Below are 23,281 nucleotides of genomic sequence, written 5' to 3' on the forward strand. Positions count from 1 at the left end.
AATTGCGGGGGGGATGAAAATTTTAGGAAGACGGTTCAATATTTATGCGTTAACGATGAAACAATTTAACAAATGTATGTTGTCTTTTTAATTTTACAAGCGGCGCAGTTGCGGTCTCATTGCTGTCGCGATATTACACCGTTGTAAAATTAAAATGCTAATACCGTAACTTCCGCGAGTTTATCAGGGATAAACGTCAGGTGAGGCAAGGAAACGGAAGATTGAGTGTATGACCGAGGCACGAAACTCCTCATTTAGAAGGTGATTTAACTCGCGAGGAGTGTATCGATAATCGGACGGGAAGAAAAAACACTAAGTGTATAAGGAAGTAACGTACGATGTAGCCGCGCGCACACAAAAGCCGAGCTCATTTCATCTTCGAGGGCCGAGGCATCGGACTCTTTTCGATCCAACAACCAGGTGGATCGATCCGATCGATAGCCCGGCATTCGGAAGAGATCGAGCCGATCGATAACCGATCTGGGGGAGCCATCCTGCCGCCTTTTTCTTTCACGGATTTCTCTGCATAGGATCATACGGAAAGCCCCGCTAGAATTTTTTCCAAGTGCTTACGGGAGGAGAGAATCGGGGGACGCGATAGGTCCACGAGATTGCACCTTCCTAAACGAATCGTGCGTGCTTCAAATTGCGTGAACCGCGCTCCTCTCCTTTTCGAACAGCACCTCATTGCCTTTTTTTCGGGATGCCAGATGCCGCCGGATTTTCTAGATCCCGTAGTTGATAAGATAATAAAAGCCAATGGGGAGAACAATCCGACCGTGTGAGGCTGCTGAATTTTATAATTAGCCGGCTGCTCGGTAGGATTATCGGTTTTTGTTCCGCGTCGCGCGATAATATTTGGAGAGTAACTTTATATTGTACACGCGCGAGTTTGTCCCTTATAATTATATAATTTCAGCGGCACTTTATGGGTATTATATTACAGGGTATTGTAATGCACTGACTGAAACGCGTATTATCGAAGTTCTTATTGCAGACTTTCTTTTGTGCGGAAAATTTGTAATATCCGCAGGAATTTATGCTCCGTAACGTTTTATAGTAACATTTTAATCTGCCGCATGACGATGTCAGCTCCGTGTATCGTCGGACACGTCATTGTGCTGTTGTGACGTTACAGTATTGACAAGCAATTATGTAGGCGTTTAACGTGGCTTATAGATTCCTCGGAGATTCTTCGATAAAGCATTTCAAGAGAAGCTCATATTAAATATTAAAAACTCTTGCTCTCGATTTATTTTAATAAAAAAAAACGGAGGGATACGAACAATAGAATAACATAACATCCATTATTATCGTCGATAAAAGATCGTTGTAAAGTCGTATAAATATCTCAGATTCGAGAGAGTTTGCGGTTGATTTTCCGCGATGAATTTTGATGGATTTCCGGCAACTTTGAACCTTCAACGTTAAATATCTCGGTAATTAAATTGACGACGTTTCTTTTCTCGAAGTAAACTGAAGAGGACACGAGCCTCGAATTGTCGGAAAGATGCGTGATTAATATCGAGATTATGCACATCCCGAGGCACATGTATCACAATTTGTCTCTACGTAGATTATAGGGAAACATTTAAACTCACACATATCGCGCGGCGGCGGTCGGATGCCGTTTCTATGGAATTCGCTTGGCCCGTGGGACACCGCTGACAATATGCCTGTAATCAACTACTCGTTTGTCTCGTGTCAGACGATAATAAATGCTTCTCTATATCTCCCCGTCCGCCCCTCGGCGCCGCCGCCGCCGCCGCCGCCGCCGCCGCCGCCGCCGTTTCCCTGGGTGGTCGCGCCGCAAACTTTTGTCGGACAATAAAATACCGAGCCACCGTAAACATGCAAATGAAAAGATTCGCGCCGGCTTTCGGTTAGATCCCGCGTTAGGCTGCGACTAATGGGGCCCCACTTCGTCATCCATATGAATTTATATCTGCCTCGGGAATAAGCCGCGCTGATACCTTCCGCACGCTGGTAGCTCCGCGGTCACGTAGTTTAAGCGGCGCGGAGTTCGCTCTTTCCAGGGAGAAATAAAAGGGGGCCCTTAATGTTTCATGGAACTTTGTAAAAATTGTATTTATGAGCCCCATACATGCTGTTTAAAATTTCATCACGCGATATCCTTGTAAAAAGAGTATCCGCACGCGTGTCCAACGAGATTTGTGGAGATTTTGTAACGAACAAGGTGGCGCAACGTGTTATCTCGTTTTCATTTCTGAGAAGAAGACAGATTTGAACGACGAGAGCTAACAATGAGTACATTACACACCCGGCGGTCTCGCTTTTTTTTAACGTACATTTGCTCCACTTTTCTGCACGACGAGTAATAAAGCGTGTCACTTTTTTATGTTTAATGTATGGAGAATTATTTCAGTGAAATTTTATGTATAAATATACTAGTCATTAGCTAGCTTTTAACTTTGTATAGAAAATTATGTGTTTAGTTGAAAAGTATAATCAACGTAAAATGTGGGGATTCATAAAAAGATATACCGCGGACAAGGGGAAACTAATTAGAATAATAATGCGAAGGAAGGAACGTTTTAACGCGAGTTCGCTTCCCATTAGGCATATAAGGCGACACGTACTCGTTAGAGAATAGAGCTTGTAGTTTGCATCGAATCATGTCGATTCGATTCATCGTTCGATAAGGTTTTCCCGAGGACGACGGCATTGTTCGACTATTCGTGTCTCTTTGGAATATCTCCCTTTGAAATGCATAAGATGCATTTTATAAAGCATCTACTCTTACAGAAGTGTAAGCGAAATAATTACTAGAAAATTACTGTACACAATTTCTAATAATTTAATCACCGAACTCTAGTAATTATTCAGTGCTTTTGTCGTTTCCAGTTATTACATTTTTATAAGGGTAGATTGCTTCCGTTTTGTCCCAATTGTATTATAAATAAATAAGAATAACACGGTGTAGCAGATTTCCACACTATAATTTACAATATATAATTGGAGATTCTAATATCAAAATTAAAATTCACGGTATAGAAATCTTTTAATTAATTAAGTTTGAAGATAATTGGACGAACGTAAAATTTTTTCATAGCGTTGAAAGTTATTCGCAATTCTTTCTACTGATATAAAATGAAGCTCTCTTCGCAATAAATCCTACAATACTTGAGGTATTCTAACAGAATTTGCAGTTTTCAGTAATGTTGAATATATTCAAAAGTCAAGTATTTTATGGTTAAATTAATTTCATGTATTTTTTTTATGAATGTCGTACTACATTGCGATTATTATCTCCGATCCTTTCGCCACGCTCGTACTTTAGGGCATGTAAGATTAAAAACAATGACAGGAAAGAATGTTATTGTCGCCAGTAGTTGATTAACAATAGAAAAAATTATTTGACGACTTTAAACTGGCCAAGTGGTTTATTTAATAATTCATTCCAACGTTTCGGATAGACGTGCCTTCGAACGTAATTTTTTCCGATATCCAAAGACAGATGACAACTTCTTTCATAATTTTGACTAATTAACGTATTTTTTTTCCTTGGAAAGGACCGCAATCCGGATGGTCGGAACGTTGGAATGAATTATTAAATAAACCACTTGGCCAGCTTGAAGTCGTCAAATAATTTTTTCTATTATTACTAACAATATATAGTCACCCTCTGTTTAATATTATAATTAAGTTTTGAAAGACGCTATCGGGATTTTCCAAGATTTACGTAAAGAAGGCACACGACACACGTTGCAGAAGTTTTTTTCCAATCAATGCAACAGTTCTTCCAATTAATGTAACAGTTCCTCAAGAACTACAGACTTTTGTACTGTTGATACAAATATCCGATATTTGCCGAGGGCAAAACTATCGCTTTCAAGAGTTTGGTGTTTGATTGGAAGTATTCAGTTTAACAAGGCTCGTGTTTTCCTACCTCACTATCTTAACAATTGCGACTGAGAATCGATTGGAAATGACAGTAGGATATCTAATGTAAGAATATTTTAAATTCGAAGGAATAAGTATAATTGCTCTCCTATCCGTTTCCATTTTTTTAAATCTCCTTCACTTTCAATCGAAACAATCGCCATTCTTCTCAGTTCGTCCTTTAGCATTTTTCATCAAATTACGGCGAATCGGTTGGCGTCTCGTGTACCCGAGGACGCTTCGTAATTCGACGATCGGACAGTATCAGTGGAATTCTTTCTCCGTTTCCTTCGATCGCGCGGGGCCACAGCGGACTCATCGATTTGTGGAGATTGCTCCCCCTACCCGAATATTGATATATCGATCGCGCGATCCTCCGACGCCGGACGATTACTCTCGTTTCTGATTCGGGATAAATAATGCATCGTTCGATCTGCCGGGCCTGCAGAGATCGCTTCTCCGTCTTGCGTGAAAGGGGAGAAAGACCGTGGGCATGTATCATCGAGACGTCGGGCGCGTTATCATAAGGGTACGGGGGAGGGATTTGCGCGCGTACAGAATGGTACCATTACGAATAAATGACGCTTTCCGCGGCCGTAGTATCGAAGGACCCGGCAGCGCCCAGCGGCACGATATTGCTGTTATTATTCGAGAGGTCTCACCCTACGATCGTTCTCATTCCGCGGCGACGAAATCGAAACACTCGGCGCGCTCCTCGTTTTATTATAACACACCCTCTCCATGGGTTTTTTATACTTCCCCCCTCCCCCCGTTGGCAGTAGTGTAGCTTCTAAGCTTTCTATTTCGCACTCCTGACTAAATAATAATTTTCTGAATTTTAAATTCGAAGGAATGGGAACTAAAGCGCCGCGACAAGATGTTAAATGTCAAAATAATTGTCATTTCAAATTTATTGCGAAAGTCACCTCAGCCGGGGTCTGAACCTGGACCTCTCTCGCACTAGGCGGGCGTCTCGCCAATTTGATCACCGTGGCACGTGATAATATTCATCGCAATAAACAGTCTAACGTTTCGCGTATGCCACGTATCTGAATTTTATTACCGAAAATGCGCTGAATTTCGATCGGCACTGCGGCAAATTTGGTCATTATCAAACGCTAGAATAGCAACTACGAAACGAAAATCACACGAGTAGCCACATGTAATTTGCTTTCCATCAAAATTCATTTTAATATATTTTTGGAGGTGGAGAAGAGCACGCGCGTAGCGATAACCGTGTAAATGACTCGACCCGATATTTCGTAATTTAATTTCGTTTTATCACACAATCGTACTATATTTAATAGAAAAATTGCGCTGTAATATGTAGTTTCGCTGACATATGAAATTAATTGCTTTCCGTGCGCGCTTTGTTGAAACGGTTCTCCCCTTCAAACCGGCCGATAAATCCACAATTTTTCGTCGCGCAACACACTCGCCCCTATCAAGGAGGGCGGCTTTAAAGATTTTTGCCCGTGCACGGAAACTCGCACGCAAGGGGGATCGAGTTTCCAAGCTATCTTATCCCTTTACCGTTTCCGTCTCGTCGCGAGAGATCCTCGACGATCGCGCGCAGCCGTTCTCTCGCGTGACTCACCCCGGCGCGCGCGCGCGCGCGCGGGGGTGAGGGTGCAAGTCGCCCCCTCGGAAAACAGCGCGCGCTCGCTACTTCGACGTCCGATATTTCGACTCTCTATCTGCGGCCCCCACAAGGGGGTTGCGTGGGATTAGAAATACCCTCACGGCCTCGGCATGCATTATAGATGCTCGCGCCTTAGATTAGAGGCGGCGGCGGCGGTGGGCGTGCGCCGCGGCGCGCCCGGCAAAAATAGTCCACTCGTAAAGGCAAATAGCTTTTACGTTTCACGGCGCTGTGTATTTTAAGCGGGCCGATGCGATGCATGCGCGGGATAGCGGTGTGACACGTCTGACGTTTGCGCGAAAATTTAACCAAAAAAAAAAGAAAGAAGGAAGAAAGAAAGCCCAGAATGTAAAGTTGGTACCCCGGCTACTTTAACGTGAAAGAGAAGATTCTCTTGCTATAAAATTTCTCCGCTCGAAGTTACGAGATATTTACAGAGAGTATATACATTAATATAATTATTATGCTATGTACCTTTCTAGTCGGTGTAATATCGGTATCTCGTGCATATATAAGGCTTTAGAAGAAAGCTCTTTATAATAACTGAAAAACATCTTCCCTTTTACTCCATTAATTAAACTTTCGATACTTTTAATAAGCAAATTTTCAAAGACACTGTACTAAATGACGCCGCATGAAAAGAAAAGTTTTAAGAGAGTACATCAAACGACTGCTGTTTGCGCTCGGCGGTTATTAAGATGTTGCGGCCGGAATACTGGCAAATAGACGTATACATTAATGGCCATCCATTTGCGGTGAGCAATTATAAAGACGTTGCATCTAACGGAAGGAAGCGCGAGGGAAAAAAAGGGACGAAGGAAGAGGCTTGTTAAACACTTCGAGTCCGTATCGTCTCTGTGGCGTGTGTATGGAGCGTGAAATACTAACGAGCGGCCATCATCGAACAATGGAAACTGGAGGGCAAAAGGGAACACGTTTCGGTACTAGGCTGGCAAAACCTTTTAATTGTTTGAGCGTATCGCAATGAGACGAGTAATCGGGTATCTTTTTTGTTTTTAACACGAGAAATTTAGCGCGGACGTGCGTTTCGCGCAGCAGCGCGGAAAATAAGTGGAGCTGCAAAAATAATTACGGCCTCGTGCTCTGCGTACGATAAATCGTCGTCGATCGAGGTCCCTTAAGGACATTGATGGTAAATCGTGTTATATATCCAGAAGGAGTGTGAAAAGGAGGTAATTTTATGTTAATAAAAATAAAAACGTGAAGCCCCCGCCCTCTCCCACGCGATAAGTTCTACTGTAAGTGCCATTAAAAATTCTAGCCGCGCCACCGCCGCGAACAGAAATTCCCATTTCGCGCGACGATAAGGCGAGAGCAGCTTCTAAATCCCGCGTCCTGTCTCCGCGGCCGACGCTGATAATAACAATAATGGATGCCCTCATCTGCAATTACAATAAGCAGTTAGCGGGCTATAAATCACAAAGTGGTCCGCCCGCGCGATGAAATCTTTCTTTCCGCACGTACCATCGTGGAATAAGGAAACTTCTTTCTCGTCTCGGCAATTCCGAGGGATCGTCCTGCTATTCCGGAAGTTGACGGAGTGTAGGGGTCGGAGGAGGGTAGGGGGGCGGGTTTGCGACCCGGGGGCCGGCTATTTAATTAGCGATGACGACTCGTCGCAACGCGGATAAAGAATCTTCGGCCTCAAATGACGATTCATCTCCGAACTAATGCACAGCACGAATCCTGGTAATTAGTTTTCATAATAAGCGGTTGGGCGCGGAGAGAAATCGCGAGTCGGTTTGGAAAAAAAAAATAAAAAGAGCGCGACCGAAGACGCGGATGCCGTTCACTTCGTTAAACTTTAGTGCGGTAAGTTTTGTTCAGCTACGGTCGCACGGACGCCACTCAGCAGTAATTTGATATGCATCGACTACCGTCTGTGTCACTGAATGTATCCGTCGATGGTACTTTTGGTGGTTTTTATATTTATCACGGGTTTGCCGAAGGTCGTTGCCTCTGAATCTTTTATTAATAGCCGATTACCACACATGTCCGTAGATACTTTCGACTACGGAATTGTAATGTATGCCAATGCTAAAGTTCGGAAAGAGTCGCTTTCCAAAATGAGAATCAATCGATTGATAGAAATCTCATAAATTGTGCAATTTACATGAATTATAACTGTTCAGTAGCCGGTGTGCCTCAGCTATTAAGCGAGTTATTGATTATTGAGTCATATTTCAGGATTGTTATCATGTAGAATTTATTTTCGCTTATACATAAAAGCCCGAGGCAATTTCTGGCCAAAATCGATTGTTGCTTCGTTACAAATTACAGCAGCTTTGCGAATAGAATCTATTGTTTACGATTCTTTCTTTAATTCTTTTAAATGCCCGATTTAATAAGATCACCCGCTAGATGTCCATCTACAAGCGAGAATGTGGCCCCTTGTAATACGTTTGAAAACAATTATGTAATTAAAAAAAAACACTTGACATAATGGAAGGGGAATTTGCGCAGATCGGCCTGTCGAAATGAATCGAAATTATTTTGTGGAAATCAATTTATTAAATCTTTATACAAGAATATCAAATTTTATTGAAAGTAACTACAGTATATAAAAAATTAATTTACATATTTATGGATGTTAATGCGTAACAAAATAGGCTTCGTAAGCTCGAATTACATCTATTACATAAGGCAATAATGTGGGGGTTCCTTTCGTGGTTAAAATTTTAATTAACAACAAGAAAGATTAATATTACACGATTAACAAATATATACCGTTTCTTCTTTTCATCTGTTATGAACGACGTTTTTGCTCGCATAGTCGATGGTGCGAATACTATATATCCTACCACTAAAATAATTGTATGACTGCTACTCGATTGTGCGTATAATTATAAAGGATAATATATAAAGTATAGCACCTGTGCAGCTCGAAAACTGCGACTTGAAAAATGTGTCAAAACGAAGGCGCGCGAGTCTAATTGCAAAATAGATAATACCGTTCTACAGAGAGGACAGTGTATTTCAAGAAACCGAGAGCGGGCTGAACGAAAGTGAACGAGTGCTTCTTCAGAATCCGTGTTCCTTGTGGATAACGATATTTTCAAGTCGCAATTGTCTTATATACGTACATTATATATACAGAAGCATCTTTCGTACATAAAATATATTATATTTGCTTACGGTATTCGGTCTATACGCGCGTCCACACGCTTAATGGATCCGCGATCGAGGTCGTGTATAATAAGAAGTACTGAAAATAATGTGGTATTAGCGATAAATATATATATAAATCTGTCGGTGAGAGTAAAGCTCCGAGATGAAGTTGTTACGACGGAATCGCAGACCGCAATAATTTATTTGATACGTTGCGTAAGAGAAGCGTGATCGCGGGGGGGAGGGAGGGGAGAATTATTATACGGAAGTACTAACTCGGTAGATGATACAAGGGAGCACGACCGTAAGCGCGTTCCGTACATACCGGGTGTTGAGGAAATCGCGTTAAACCCGTTCGCTTATATACGAAGGTATATCTTCTGCTCTGCCCGAAGCCCTTCGAAAAACGTCTCTCCCGCGTCAAATAAGAATTCCACAGTTAGTTTTACATTAATAATTATCTCCAAGTCGTAAGCCTACTGTTAGACTCGAGGTAGCGGAATTGCATAAAAATAGTCCTTGAAGAATGGCGTGAAACGCCATTGCTTTCACCATTGCCTCTTCGTCACTGTCCTCACTCGACCGGCCACTTTTCCCCTTTCTGTCTCGACGTTCGCGACAAAGCGTCGTTAATTTATTATTCATGGCCGATCTACTTCCGATACGATTATGTTATCAACTCTCTATCCCCTAGAGATGAGCTCGGTATATGACGAGCGAGATTTTCGGATCGTGAAACAGTTATTTTGCCGCGATGGGTATAGCGACAGTGCGATTATTATGCCTGCAAGATATTTCAATCCGTCTTCCTGATTTTAATAATTTCCCCGAAAGCACCACGGGATGAGTGCATTTGCGTTATCGTTCGTCTTAACGAGCACTGGAATCCCGGCCGTCGCTGTCAATCGTCGTCCGTAGCTCAGGTTGAAATTTTCGAATGGAAACTGTACGTTTCCAAGAGCGTCCGATTTCACTGTCAATTCCGTTTGCTGGAGTTGATGAGATATTTGCAGCAGTGCGTGAGCAGATGCTTCTCACCGGTGACGTCGTGCTGAGTGACGGGCGAGGCCGTGGATTCCCGGGTATATACGTCCAGGCCGTACTGGCCCTCCTCGGGGAAACTTATGGAGAAAGTGACCACGTCGTCGTCGGCGATGGAATGCGTCACGTACTTGGACAGGCGCTTCTCCTCGATGCCGTTCTTGTGCAGGGTCGCCATGAAGTCCGTCAACGGCCTCGACATGCGGAATTGAATCTCCAGTTCGCGCCCGGCGAACACTAGGGCTTCCTGAAATCAATAGATCGCGCGATTGTAAACCACCCGCCTGGCAGGCGCGATAAAATCGGAGGATCCCTCTTTCTTGGCGATCCTTCTTGGATTTCGCTTTTTTTTCCACCTTAATACCTCACGTGGCAGAAAAGAGCGGGAAGAAAATTTATTTTCGTGGAATTGATTGCGAACGAAAATATTATAATCGTCTTACACGAAAGGTGTAACGAAATTGCCACGCTCGATGAAAATGTTCAAAGTATCTTGTGCAGTCATCTTGAAAATCAGCATTAATCCTTTTATTTTTTGAAAACGCGCGATTGCGTCGTTTTCTTTTTATCGACACTAAGATGGCCCAATGTTATTCAACTTATACAAATTTCTAATGTTAAATTTTTATGCGTATGATTGTACAATTTTACTTCGAGCAAAATTTAACTTGATAAAAAATAGAAGTTTATATATGTTTCCGAATCACTTTGCATAATTTCGGTGATATTTTCGACTTTTTTTGCCGCGAATTAATTGTACAAACAGATTGACTTAACTATTGGATCGTCTCATAAGTAGTGCGGGTTTTTCAGAGATATTTTTGAGACGAAGCAAAAAATTTTACTTTTAATCCAAAATATACTTTTTACTATTATTCACAACTTTCCTCCGTCTTGATCTGAAATTTTCACTTCCCTGGCGACAAAAGTCTGTCGGTTTTGAGCTGGAGAATAAATCGAGCTCCCTGTTTTCATACCGCACTATTTATGGGTTGACTCAATAATTCACTTACTTGATGAGTGATGGGTATGAGACCAAATAGTCTGGTAGCTTTGGTGGGGCCCCATTCGCCACTCGCGCAATCCGGCAGTGGTACCATCACCGTCTGCAGTTCTTCACAGGCGATTTTGAATTTGCAGACACTCTTGAATTTCATCGGTTCGCCGGTCAAGTATTCCTTCGGCGTTACCGCATTGGCGAATATGTCCAAGAGAAAGGCACCGGAACACGGTGCGTGAACTCGGAACGCAACTATATTCCCCACAACCGACTAGAAAAAATTTCGAATTCGTAAAATTTACTTGAGTATCGACCCGTTAACGTTCCATGTTGTCGTCTTATCTTGTTATAAATGTAACAAAATATGAAGCGCGTGTTTTACCAAACGTGTGACTTAACAGTGCTATAAAGTACAGTGAATAATGCAAATACAAAAATGGCGAGAATAAGAGAATAAAAATTTAATAATAACATTGGAATATATAATAAATTTTCAACCGTTTTATACATGTACATAAATGTTTGAGTAATTATACGAATTAAAGTTAAATTTAAGCTTTTCTCTTTTTTGATTTTCGAATTAAAGGCTTAAGTCACAAAATGGGCCCGTTAACGAATTGTCAATATTTTATTTTACAATTAAATTTAGAGGCGTGCGTTGCCCTACGCAACTTTGGTGATATATTTTAAGATCAAAGTAACGCAATTCAAGCTGCTTGAGATAAATCATGGCGAGAGTATAGAAGACGCAGACTATCAATTTACCTGCATGACAAAACGCTTGAGCGACACACCGTCGTAGCCATCGCCGTCGTTGTCGTAAAACTTGAGATTGTAATGAAAGATAAGGGATGATTGCATATGCGCCGGCATCGCTATCCTCACGGTCGCAGCGCCGGTGGAATCCGTATACATAACGGCATTCGTATTCGTATCCGGAAAGTAAAGGCCGTACCTGTACACGCAGAATTTATCCGAACGGGATTTTCGCTGTGCAACTTACGGTCATTGTTAATAGACCAATCTCGCCACGCTTGCGAGACCATCGATTTAATTGCGCGTCCTAACGGTCTTTAAGCGAGCTTCAATGGGCGAATTTACTTTATTAAGACGCGATACGTTTCGAAGCTGTCGCTACCTTTGCCAAATTTAAAATACACGTAGCATTGAGTAATGAATTTCATTGCGTGAAGAGAGAAATATTGTAGCAACTTGTATGTAGATCCCGGTGTATCTCTTATATCTCGTATGCATTTAAAAAACGAAGACCATAGGAATGTTGCCTTACCTGAAGAATAGAGACCGTACGAAAGGCAATTCCTCGAAATCCTTAAGTGAAATCGGTTGTTTAAGCAACTGCCAGTCCTCTTGCAGGGGGAAGAATTCATATATAAATTCCCGGGGGTCCGTCAGGAAGTAATGATCGTCGTATTCGTACCTAAGTGAAACGTTTCTCGTGATCTCATCGATCGTTTTATTTGCACACGCGAACGCTGCAATCACGATACCGCGGACTTTGGCATGTCGTACCTGAGGCTGTCGTTCTTAGCTTTCGCCTGGCCAGGACGGGGAACCTCTTTGGCATTGACGAGGTGTCGTGCCCCCCAATTACACTGGACAAACCGCCATGCACCTGCCACGTACACGGCGTTCCAGCTGTTCCGGAATCGGTTGTCCTCGAAGCAAACGCCCGGCTGATAGCCCGCCGACTTGCTGTAACCCTTGATGACCACGCAGTGCAAGCCCGCATAACTGCGTTCAACGTTATTTAGCAATTTAGGTGCCGCCAGTTTTCACGGGTGAAACGTACGAGTAAATATCGGACATTTCGATAATTAATCCTTAATCTCTTTATAGACTTTGTTATGCGCTTTAATGTGCACCGCGTGCTTCCACGCGAGTTACACGGATTTGTGTAATACAAAGTTTATTAAAATTAAAAAGTTTATATACGCTAGCTTTCATACAATAATTACGGCAATGTGATATAACATTTTACAATTTTTATTTTAGAAAAGCACTCTGCAATTCTTTTAATTAAATCTGTATACTTTTCTAAAGAAATGAAATCTCGCAGTCTCTTGTTTTTTTTATTCTAAATTTGAACAAATTATGTTGTCCAGTGCGATATAAATGGTTGCATGTGTAAATTCTTGATATCTTTATGAGGTTTTCAACTTTTGCCGTTCTGTCATTAATACTCGAAGAAATTTTGAATACGTTCGTCTATTTTTTATAATAATATCGTTAGCGTGCGGTTACCTGCATAATCGCTTGAATAAAACGTGGTAACTTTCCGTGCCATGCTTGATGCCCCTCAGCAGACCCATGGGAGTGTCACCCCGTAAGTTCTCGTCAAACTGCATAGTGTTCAGGTTCTTCACGGTGATCCATCGAAATATTGTCCTCGCCTTTTCTATATCCGATCCACATCTGCTCACCAACTGTCGCACCAAGTCGGTGAACGTTTTTTGATCTTCTTGGGCTACCTAAGAACAATACACGACACTTGAAATCGCTTAGCGTCGGTTAGTAAATCTTACAAAAGTAATGTTAAATGTATGTTGCCTGGCTCAATCGCTTATGCGTTATAACCCAACGTGAGTAACATCTCCAGAGATTAGATGTAACAAAGAAAGTAGAGATGTCCCATACAGCACCAAAGCTTTCAGAAACATTTCAGAAACATTGCAACGCAGATTGCAATGTAATATTGCAGATATTCAGAGACAGTCAATTGTAATTTTTTTGCCGACAATGTTTCAGTAACCTTGTAGAAATATTATGAAGTTTGCAAAGTATATTTGTAACGTATTATAATATTGTTTAGATTCTTCAAATTTATATTATTTCTCATATATTCCAAACGCGGCCTAATAACAAGTGTAGCAACGCTACTTGATAGTCTCGTGATTTCCGATATTGCACAATGTTTCTGCAATCTGTCGGTGCTGTATGGGATCAATGTTGGCTAGATTTTGAAAAGCGTTCCTCGAGTTTAAGTCCATTAGCACAAAACGCGCGACAAACTAAATAAAATATTATAACGCGAAAGACGATAGTTCCCTTGGAATATTTGCGATAGACCGTACGCCGCAAAATCTCGTCCCGGCGACGAGGGGGAAGACTCGCGCGAGGAAGCCAGCGCTGAAAGAATTCCTCGGTGAGGTCTTACCGAAATAGCTATCTGATCCATGTCGGCGAACTCCAGGGGATCATTGTAGATATGGTACTTGGCGAGGGTTGGCGGCTGCGGGGGTGGCGCGCGCGATGGATAAGGCGGAGGCGGCGCTTCCTGGGCATAACCGTCTCCTTCGTCAAGGTATAAACTCTCCTGTAGCATGTACTCGCTTCTCGCCTCATTGATCAGCTCCAGCATCTCCGAGCTCTGTTTCTCCACCAGCGCGGCGGTTGCCGCCCTATAAATTGATCAGGAGTAACGAGGAGCTTTTGTGAGCGCGAAAACCCCGGCTTCCCGGTTCGCGAGCGCCAGCGCACGCGAGCTTGTTTATCGTCCGAGGGAAAAAAGAAACGATAAAAACATAAAGCCGAAGCTACCGCGGCTCGTAACGTGTTGCACGCGTAACTCCTCCCGTGCGTTCTTCCGTAACGAAAAATGCATGGAATCGATATTCGTAATCCCATTCGAGATTGTCTCGTTGATACATCATATAATAAATATAACGGCGCGCAAATCGCAAATTATTTTATGTGCCAAGTGCATAACAAACGTCGACACGTTAACATCGAGTTAATGAAAAGTGTACAATTTTTCAACTTAGTTTTGCATTTGAAATTTGAAATTTGTTATGTGCCCTTCCACTTTAACTACGCATGTGCTAGTTCAAATGATGTTTGTAACAAATTCGTCGGGTGAAATGTTTACGTTGGAAAAAAAATGAGGCATTTCTATTGCTCTCTCAAACAAAATATCGCGTTAATTGCGTAATAAATACCGTTCGTGCTCCAGCATTTTGCGCGTGAGACTTTCCTTCTTCTTGTCCCTGCGTAGAGTCATGTTCTTCTCCAAGTCCTCCTTCTCCTGCTGAAATTGCTGGGTTCGAACTCTTCCGCCTTTTTCCCGTTCCCATCTCGCCGACAATTGCTCCAGCTCCTTCTCCCACTCATCCTTTTCGAATCATGCGTAATATATTGACATTTCATCAACGTGTATATTACTCGTGATTAATCGTGTAAAAAGTTAACGTGTAAAACGCAGAGAAATTGCAACAATTTTGTTAGAATCCGCCTCAATCGTTACGTACTCGGAATTCCTCGCGGATTCGCCGGTCCTCTTCCTCGCGATGATGCGCAAACTTCCGGTATAAATCATCTTCTTCCTTCCGATGCTTCATCTCGAGGCGCGTCTGTTCATCGCGATCCTAAGATAAAGCAGCAAAGATAGAGGTTATATAGAACTTAATTTTTCGTAGTTGCATTTAATTTCTAATCGACAACGGAAATGTCTCGTAAAAATATCGCATATATGAAAATATCTATTATATAATTTTCTTTTACAACGATGTAGATATCGATGTTTAGCAAATATATAGTCTATTATTATTATTTATTGAAATGAATTTACATTAATTTCATACATTAGTATTTAATAATATTTCGTACAAATAGACTTCAATAAATGTATTATATAATATATATATATAATAATATAATATATATAATAAGTAATATATTTATAGAAAGTATTTACACAATACAATGAATTTATATAAATACATTAAAGTATTATGAAATTTATATTACGTAAAGTAAAATATATCGGAAACTCGGTATTCGATAATTTACGTAATTTCGCGAGGCTAATGGCATGCGATCGGCGTGTTACTAATTAAGGATTAAAATGTCGTTACATGCCAGGAAGCATTCCGCCGGTCGTAAGAAGACGTGGCTCGCGGATACGGTCGGACGCAATGAAACGTTTCTATTTCTTAAAACGCCCGCAGCTCTGGCCTTAGAGGTAGGTACTCCACTTTTTGTATAATTTACTTTCACGTCGCGTTTCTGCTTTCATTCGCTTCCAAGAGAGTCTCCTCGGGGGAGCGACAACCCGCCGCTGGTCGACAAAAGTGAACTAATCCTCTTCCGGTGTATTTTTTCAAAAATGGTACGCGAGTTGCGCCCCGCGACTCTTTTCGCCCGTAGTCGCAACCGGAAATATTAATGCAATGAAAACATGAGCAGGGGAAATGTTGTCGTTGCGGGAGACAAATATGTTCTTTTGAAGTCGTGTGACGGGATTTCTTCAGTGCAATTTTTTTCAATTTAATTTGGAAGAGAGAGAGAGAGAGAGAGGGAGGTAAGGGTTTACCACAATAAAAGATTGAGAGATCCATCGCCAAGAAAATTGGTCTGCTTTATGAAAAATCCTAACGGGTTTGTTTTCGAGTGGAGTAGCGCATTATATAATTTCCCTCTGATACATATTGATTAAAGACGTCGGCGAAGTCATAGTTATTCCTAATACGTGTCTGATTTGAATAAACGCGACTCAAGGCTCAATGGCAGCAAAAGAAAATTTTTGCATACTCGTTAAAGAACACGGTTTTCTCGTTAAACGTCATTTACATACACGTAGCTTCGCCGGCAACAAATTCAATGCTTGCCTGGTCGGCGAATTCACTAATTTAGCGCAAAACGGAAGAAACAAATGTATAAGACTTTCATGTGTGCGCTGTTTATCGTGGGGAAACCTGCTCGCGACGTTTTTCGGAATGACCAGTAAACCTCGAGAGTTCAGCCTGACGTAATTCAAGGCTGTTTTTCTTTAATCGTGTTTTAGGCTTTCCGGCGGGAGCCAACGTTACGCTGGAAACAGATGGAAGTCACGCGCGCGCCCACGGAATATAATTTTTTTACGTTTTTAACCGCGCGCGCGAGGCGGAGCCGAGTTTTCTCGCGCGATGCACGGAGATACTTTGATTCGCCGCGAGAGATCTGCCGTTCAGAGCGTATTCCCGGAAATGGGACAACGGCCTTTAATGGATTAATTTTCCCTAAGCGTTTACGCGCGAAGGCGCGTGAGAGACGGGCGGCCGGAGTACACACGCGCTATCCCCGCCAGCTCTTTACGCGGCCCGGCAACGATTCTCTAATTAGCCATCAAGTGCAGAAGTACCGCAAGCGGAAATAATTCTGCTTCCCCGCCCCCGCCCACCCGCCGTCCGCCTGCTCCTCGTTCGCCTCCCCGTTGTAGACGTAAAGCCTTCCTTCGCGTGCACGCGGCGCGGTACATCCCGGCCCGACCCGGCACGGCGGTTTCGCGTACGAGGGAAATAAGACGACGACGTGTACGCGTTCTTCCGTGATAACGATTTGAATAATCACGAGCGACAACGACGTGCGGCGGCACCGACCTCTCGCAGCACATTGTGCTCGCGTCCCGAGGAAAACGGCGGGCGACAACCGAGGGAAGTTAATTCGCACCGAGAAGTCCTCACGTGTGCTTCGGTGCATCGTACTTTGTGCGGCCAAATAATTATTTAATCCTCCGAGTTTCTAATCTCTTCTCTCTAAAAGTGGATTATCACTAAAAACAGTCACTGTTGTAAGTGTGGTTTTCAGAAAATCACAAGTGCACCCAGAAAAAGCTTGTTTGAAACGAAAGTTTGAATTTTTACCTTACTAGACGTTTATTTAATTTTAAAGAAATGATTTCTTCACCTTCACCAAAATTTTATTTGATTGAGACTGGAATTTCTAAGACAATTCGTATCTATTTCTTCAAATCTGGCAAATGTATTTAGTAAATAAAAATTTAGTGGATTAAAAAAACGTGGTTTCAACGTATCCTCGTTCAAGCCAAATCTTTTTTTCCGGATGTGGTGTATACTTATAACTGCAAATCAGTGACTATTCACTGTTTTCAGTGCTAATCCACTGATTGACTTTTAGAGAGTTCAACTTTCAATGTTTCAAGCAAAATTTGGAATATTGAATCTCCGGTGATTAACAATTAGATTGAATAATCCGACACAACTGGCTACCGGAAAATTTCCTTTATTGTAGCCCAACGTTTCGGCCATGGGTTTTGGCCCTTTTCAAGTGTATTCCACGGCGTCTAGTCGGCGTATGGCACGTGATCAAATGCCATTAGGGGCCCACTGTACTTTCAATTTTTCATATTAAATTTTAATAACTCGGCTTTACATTATCATCAAGAAGTCTTGAGGTTCTCCCTCGAGCAGTCTCGAGGTTCCCTCTCGATTCTCGTGAAAAATGACAAAGCGAGCGTCCACTTAAAATCGAGAAGCAACGCATGTCTGCGTGTCTGCGTGCCACGATTCCCGGCGCTCATTCTGGATCCCTATACCAGTTTGAATCGTGTGGCTCTTATTTGCTCGACTCGCGACGGAGGCTGACATATCGGAGTAATTGCGCTCGTTCGATCACAGTCACGCGCAGCGATCTGTTACGCGTCCCCGTCGTTCCTGAGATTCCCGGGGCTGTTTCGCCAATTAAACATAATACGCGGCGCGAGAAGGAGGCTCGCTCGTCGCGTCGCGTATTCTATTCGAAAGAATTATCTTGGCCCTCGGCAGAGCGTGTGGGCAGAGCGGCCCGGAGTCGATTCGACCTGGTCGCCGATCGCGCGCGAGCGTAGGAGGAGGCCCCCGCGATACGACGCCGCAGAACAAATACCGGATAAGTCACGCCCGTTGATTATTCCGCCGCGGAAAAGAAATCGCGATTGTCTCGCGATCGTGACGAACCCGCGCGGTAATTCCGCTACCGCGCGCGCGCGCGTGTTGTCGCCGTCGGAAAGGACGCCGGAGATCGTTGCCTCGTCAGCCGCGGCGCCCACGCCGCCTTCGTACGCGTAAATGCCATACATAGGCTGGGCGTTTAACTGCATATAAATAAGGATCGATCGGTCGATCGACGGCGACGGCGGCGGCGATCTGAACGCGCGAAAGCGCATTGGGAGAAAACGCGACCGATAGTGGAGCGACTAGCGGCTCGGCCTTATTACTCCGGATGGGCGCGCGGATGGGAAAAGCGGTAATCTCATTTTCATGTGGGGTCCGTTCTCTCGCGACGGTTCGCCGCATTCCTGCACCGCGCCTGGCGTGCGATTATTCGCGTATGGGAGTCACGCGGCGAAGCGGTATGTATGCCGGATCGGCGCTCCCGCGATCGGAAATTCGGCGCTCCGCGGTCGGAAGTCTCGCGGTCTCGCCGGGCGAAAACCGGGAGAAGGTAGTTGAAATTCGAGTTCGATCGTACACAACTCGGAGCTCCGCGATATTGCCTCTCGCACTGTCTAGTCGCGATCACCAAGCGATGTATTTATCTCTTTAGGGCCGGTTTTTCCAACCTCTTGGTAAGTTAACCAATAGTTAAATTGTACATCTATTTTTGTCCGATTTAAAGGAATGGCATGCGGATGCAACTCTTCTTCCTATTTTTCGCGAGACTTGCGTTTGACGCCAAGATCGCCAGTGTCTCCTCTTTAATTTGTACAAATGTTAATTAAATTGCGATTGCATAACTTTTCTCTAGACTCTGTTTTCAAAAGACATCTTGGCTGATTTGTCTATCTTTGTCTGATTTAAAGGGAAGACAAAGACGTACATATGATTTAACTAACTAATTAATTAATTTGCCAAGAGGTCGGAACAACCAGCCGTTAGTATGTTGGCATAATTTGTTGACGTAACGTGCGATAGTTACAGATTGGTAGATATTTGTTAACGCTATATCGTGCTGTGCTGTTTTTCCCAATCTAAAAATACAGCAAATGTGCAGTGATTGTAGTGAGATACAATATTTTATTATACTTTGACCGAAAATATCTCGAATTTGTTAGCAGGAATGGTGAATTTATCTGTTGTTTGTTTGAATGTCTTTATATCGCATATATCGTTTAATTCTAAATGAAGATTCATTTTCAGTCAGTGTCTTTTAAAAACTGAGTCTAGAGAGAAGTTATCCAATCGCAATTATATTTGTACAAATTGAAGAAGGGACACTCTGGCGATCTTGGCGTCAAACGCAAATCTCGCGAAAAATCAGAAGAAGAGCCTAGCTGTATCCGCATGCCATTGATCTGGATTTTATTACTAAGCACGGAAGTAGCTGGCAGCCCATTGTGCGTATTTTCGCTCATGCACACAATGCACCTCCCCCTCTTCCCCCTTTGCCCCCGTTTCAGGAAGAAGCTAATAACACCAGCGGGCGGCATATGCGCGCAAAAAGTCAATTACCACATCGCCATTGTTCGCTTCCCTATACGCACTCCGAAATTATCATTGCTAATTCGCGTTATTAATTAACGATATTTTCGCAGACCTGCCCGCTGCCCCGGTGCCCTCGCGCCGCGCGATCGGAGCGAACGTGACTGCTGTACGCGCCCGACGTAACAATCTCCGCGCGGTATCGCCGTGTCTCCGTTCGAAGATGCTGAGTCGCGATCCCCGTGGTGGAGAACGGTTTTCCGGTTCTCCAGGAAATTGCGTGTTCGCAACAGCCGCGTTAGACGCAATCGGCTCGCGGCGTGGCACGCGCGTGTCGGAATAGTAACACTCTCGTCCTTATACGGCGACGAGCATGACGAGAACGATTACATCAACCGCGGCCGAGCGAGCGACCAGTGACTCACCAGATAATAATCGATGGGTTTCTCGCGGGCCTTGCTGTAGCCCTTCTGTAGCTCGGTCTGCTTGAGCGCATGGGCGATGTGCAGGGCGCTCGCGTCGAACCTGCCGTACTGATAGCTGCCGTCCCCCGAATAATTGTGATTGTACGGCGAGGAGGCACCGCCGGTGCCGCCGTGGATGCCATCGCGCTGGGACGAGTTAGCCGCCGGCGGCGAGCCGTGCCCGTTCAGGTGCCTGGCATAATTAGGCGAGTCTACATTATCGTAACTGCAACAGAAGCGTGCACACGGGTCTCTTGAGGGGATTGCGAGGGTTCACCGGGCACAGGACCGCTCGGTGAGGCCCCCGCTGCGGGGATCGAGAAGCGATAACGCGTTAACTCTTCCACGTTATCGGAAGTAACGAGATGAGTCCCATGGCGACCTTCCTCCCCCCCCCTCCCCTCGTCGTGTCCCGATCTCGAATAAATTATCCTTATTGCCGCGTCCGTGTGTGTAAAAATAGCTTACGAAGCGATAACTGAAAGATTGATTTGAAGTGAACGAAAGTCGTTGGGAGAATAACGCGGCTAACTTTTACGCTACGAAATAGAATTGCTTGAAGAAGACTCCTTGCAGTTAGCACCAGTTTCACAAACGTCGGTTAACTGCTAACCGAAGGTTAATTGATTCTCTGTCTCTTCTCAGACAATAAGGCTCGGCTTTTCATTTTCTGGTTGATCGTTGGCCGGAGGTTTAGTCGACTCTCTCTGCCCTCTTATCAGATAATATCGACGTTGGTGAAAATGGCCCTTAGTTTCAGTAGTTGGTGCACCTATTTCACGGAAGCTTGTAAGATCGCTGATAAGTTTCGAATTTGAGAGAATTAATTCGAAAGATCGCAAAAGAATCTCAATACGAAATTTGGTTAGTTTTCTTTTCTTAATGCAAGCTGTCTCATTGTCCGTTAGTTTAGCTCTTGAAGCAGGGATTTCCCGTGTAACGCAAGGACTTCCCGCATTCCGAGTTAGCGGGCGGAAAACCTCCGGATAGCAATTTTCATGCAAGCCGTATCAGTTTCTCCCGCGAGTTAATTTGCAATATCGCGCAGTTCCAAACTTTGCAGAAATCCTCCCGAAGATGAACTTCCCGGCTATTGTGCGAAAATAAGAATTTTGTGCAAAACGCGCCGCGCAGATATCGCGATAGGAATTGCGAATCGCCGCGGGCGACGTCTAGGATCGATGATAACGGAGTAAAAGCGAACACTCGGAGGTAACGCCGTGTCCTTGATACCGCGAACGTCGCTCGTTACACGACGGCGTTGGCAAGGAATCCGGGTCGATGGATTACGTTAACCCACATATCCGCAACAATCGCCACCGTCAAGCCCTCCCTCTCGCGCGGGCTTGACCCATAATTCCGGATAACTGCTGTAACAGGCGTAATAGACGCAATTACGGCGACGCGAGTCGCGTCGCAATTAGCGTCTCGCGGTTAAGCTCAACGTGTTGCAATAAATAAAAATCTCACCGCAGGCGCGATAGTCCGCGCGCCGCGCTCCGTGAGAATTTAGTGTAGCGCTTAAATGAATGTGTTACACCTCTCTCGCTCGTTTCTGCCGGGTTCATTCACTCGCGCGAGCGGAGCCCACGCTCCTCTCTCCTCTCCTTTTCCCCTCTCCCCTGCCTCTTACCGCACTCGTCCTCTCTCGCGCCGTGATTTTATCAAGCCGCGGAGGTTTGCAAAAGGTGGGTACAAGAAGCAGTATCGGTTTCGCCGAACGGTCAGTAATCTACCAAGTCAGTCGTATCCCAAACGAGCTCCGAAGGGAATCTCGAAAGAATCTTTTTTTTTTTAAGGACGTTGAAGATAGAACAATGTAACGCGATTGTTAAAGAAAAAAAGAAAACTATCTCTCCACGTCTGCCGGTTCGTCATATGAGTGTCCTGTCGATATCGGAGGGAGAAAAATAATGGTAGAGGATTATGACAGCAGCTTTTAGTAGATATATTTTTCAGGAATTGTCAATCTTTTGTCAATTATCAATCAATCTTTTCGGGCCAATAAAATAATTGACGCGATAAAAGTGGATATAATCAGAGCACGCGCATAGAAAATGTGCTAACATAACGGAAGAAACTATAATAAAAGGTTTGAAAGCAACGAGAACCCGAAGGAAAGCCAGGTCGGCGAGAAACTCCTCGCGTAGCGCACGCATGTAGGCGCGTATGTACGACTTTTGCGAGGCAGTGGCCATAAAAAGGCACGCAAAACGCACGCGTGCATGCGTGGCGTTGCACGGGGAGATGTTAAAGCAGGCGACAGGCGAACGAGCGATTGAAACACCAATAACTCGAAGCGGTCGCGACCGCGACAGCCTTTAACGCGAATATGTACGCTGCTTGATGCATGCGCTTCTCCGTAGCGGGAACCAGATTGCAATAATAACGTGGCGGATACGGCGATTATTCGAGGCGATACGATGTAGCGCGCTTCTTGCGATACCGCGATATTCACTTAATCAAATCTCGCGATCGCGATTTCTTAATATAACGCTGACATACTGAGATCAAGATTAATTTTCCCGATAGCGCAAATGTAATCTGTTTGAAATTATTCACGCCGGAGCTTGTCCCGCACGCTAGAGGCGCGATATAAGTTTGAACTTCTTTCCGGGGGTTTTTTTTCAAGTATTTTCCCTTATAGAGACGCGAGGGATTCCTCAATAAAGTTGTTTGCATTATATTTTTATTGAATAATATTTGTTGAAAACTTGTCTCCTTTATTTCTTTCGGTAAAATCTTATGCTCGAATGCTTGGGTATAACATTTTAATATAAAAAATAATTAAATGTCCTAAAATTTTTGGAAATGGTAAGTCGCCAGTGATAAAAGAAATGCAATCAAGAATTGAAACGACGTAGGCTGGCAAATCTTTTTATTCAATAAATTAGATTACTGTACTAGT

At 43.7% G+C, this 23,281-nt stretch overlaps 1 protein-coding gene across 2 annotated transcripts in view; it reads right to left on the minus strand.

Moving 5' to 3' along the window:
- Positions 1-8,087: 8,087 nt before the first annotated feature.
- The window catches only part of LOC105562368, a 32,308-nt gene continuing 17,114 nt past the window's right edge, over positions 8,088-23,281 (minus strand). Inside the window, exons 3-12 of one of the 2 annotated variants that reach the window (XM_012013162.1) lie at positions 20,335-20,566; positions 14,981-15,097; positions 14,672-14,844; positions 13,891-14,134; positions 12,978-13,204; positions 12,246-12,467; positions 12,004-12,153; positions 11,481-11,670; positions 10,729-10,986; positions 8,088-9,962 (exon numbers count right to left, since the gene is read on the minus strand). In XM_012013162.1, the coding sequence (XP_011868552.1) occupies positions 9,651-9,962; positions 10,729-10,986; positions 11,481-11,670; positions 12,004-12,153; positions 12,246-12,467; positions 12,978-13,204; positions 13,891-14,134; positions 14,672-14,844; positions 14,981-15,097; positions 20,335-20,566 (2,125 nt within the window). In that variant the 3' untranslated portion in view covers positions 8,088-9,650. Of the gene's footprint in view, positions 9,963-10,728; positions 10,987-11,480; positions 11,671-12,003; positions 12,154-12,245; positions 12,468-12,977; positions 13,205-13,890; positions 14,135-14,671; positions 14,845-14,980; positions 15,098-20,334; positions 20,600-23,281 lie in introns of both variants that reach the window. The other variant, XM_012013161.1, reaches the window with a different exon arrangement.

Source organism: Vollenhovia emeryi, unplaced genomic scaffold, assembly GCF_000949405.1.
Source record: "Vollenhovia emeryi isolate VEMERY1.0 unplaced genomic scaffold, V.emery_V1.0 DF939190.1, whole genome shotgun sequence".
In the NCBI taxonomy this organism is placed as follows: domain Eukaryota; kingdom Metazoa; phylum Arthropoda; class Insecta; order Hymenoptera; family Formicidae; genus Vollenhovia; species Vollenhovia emeryi.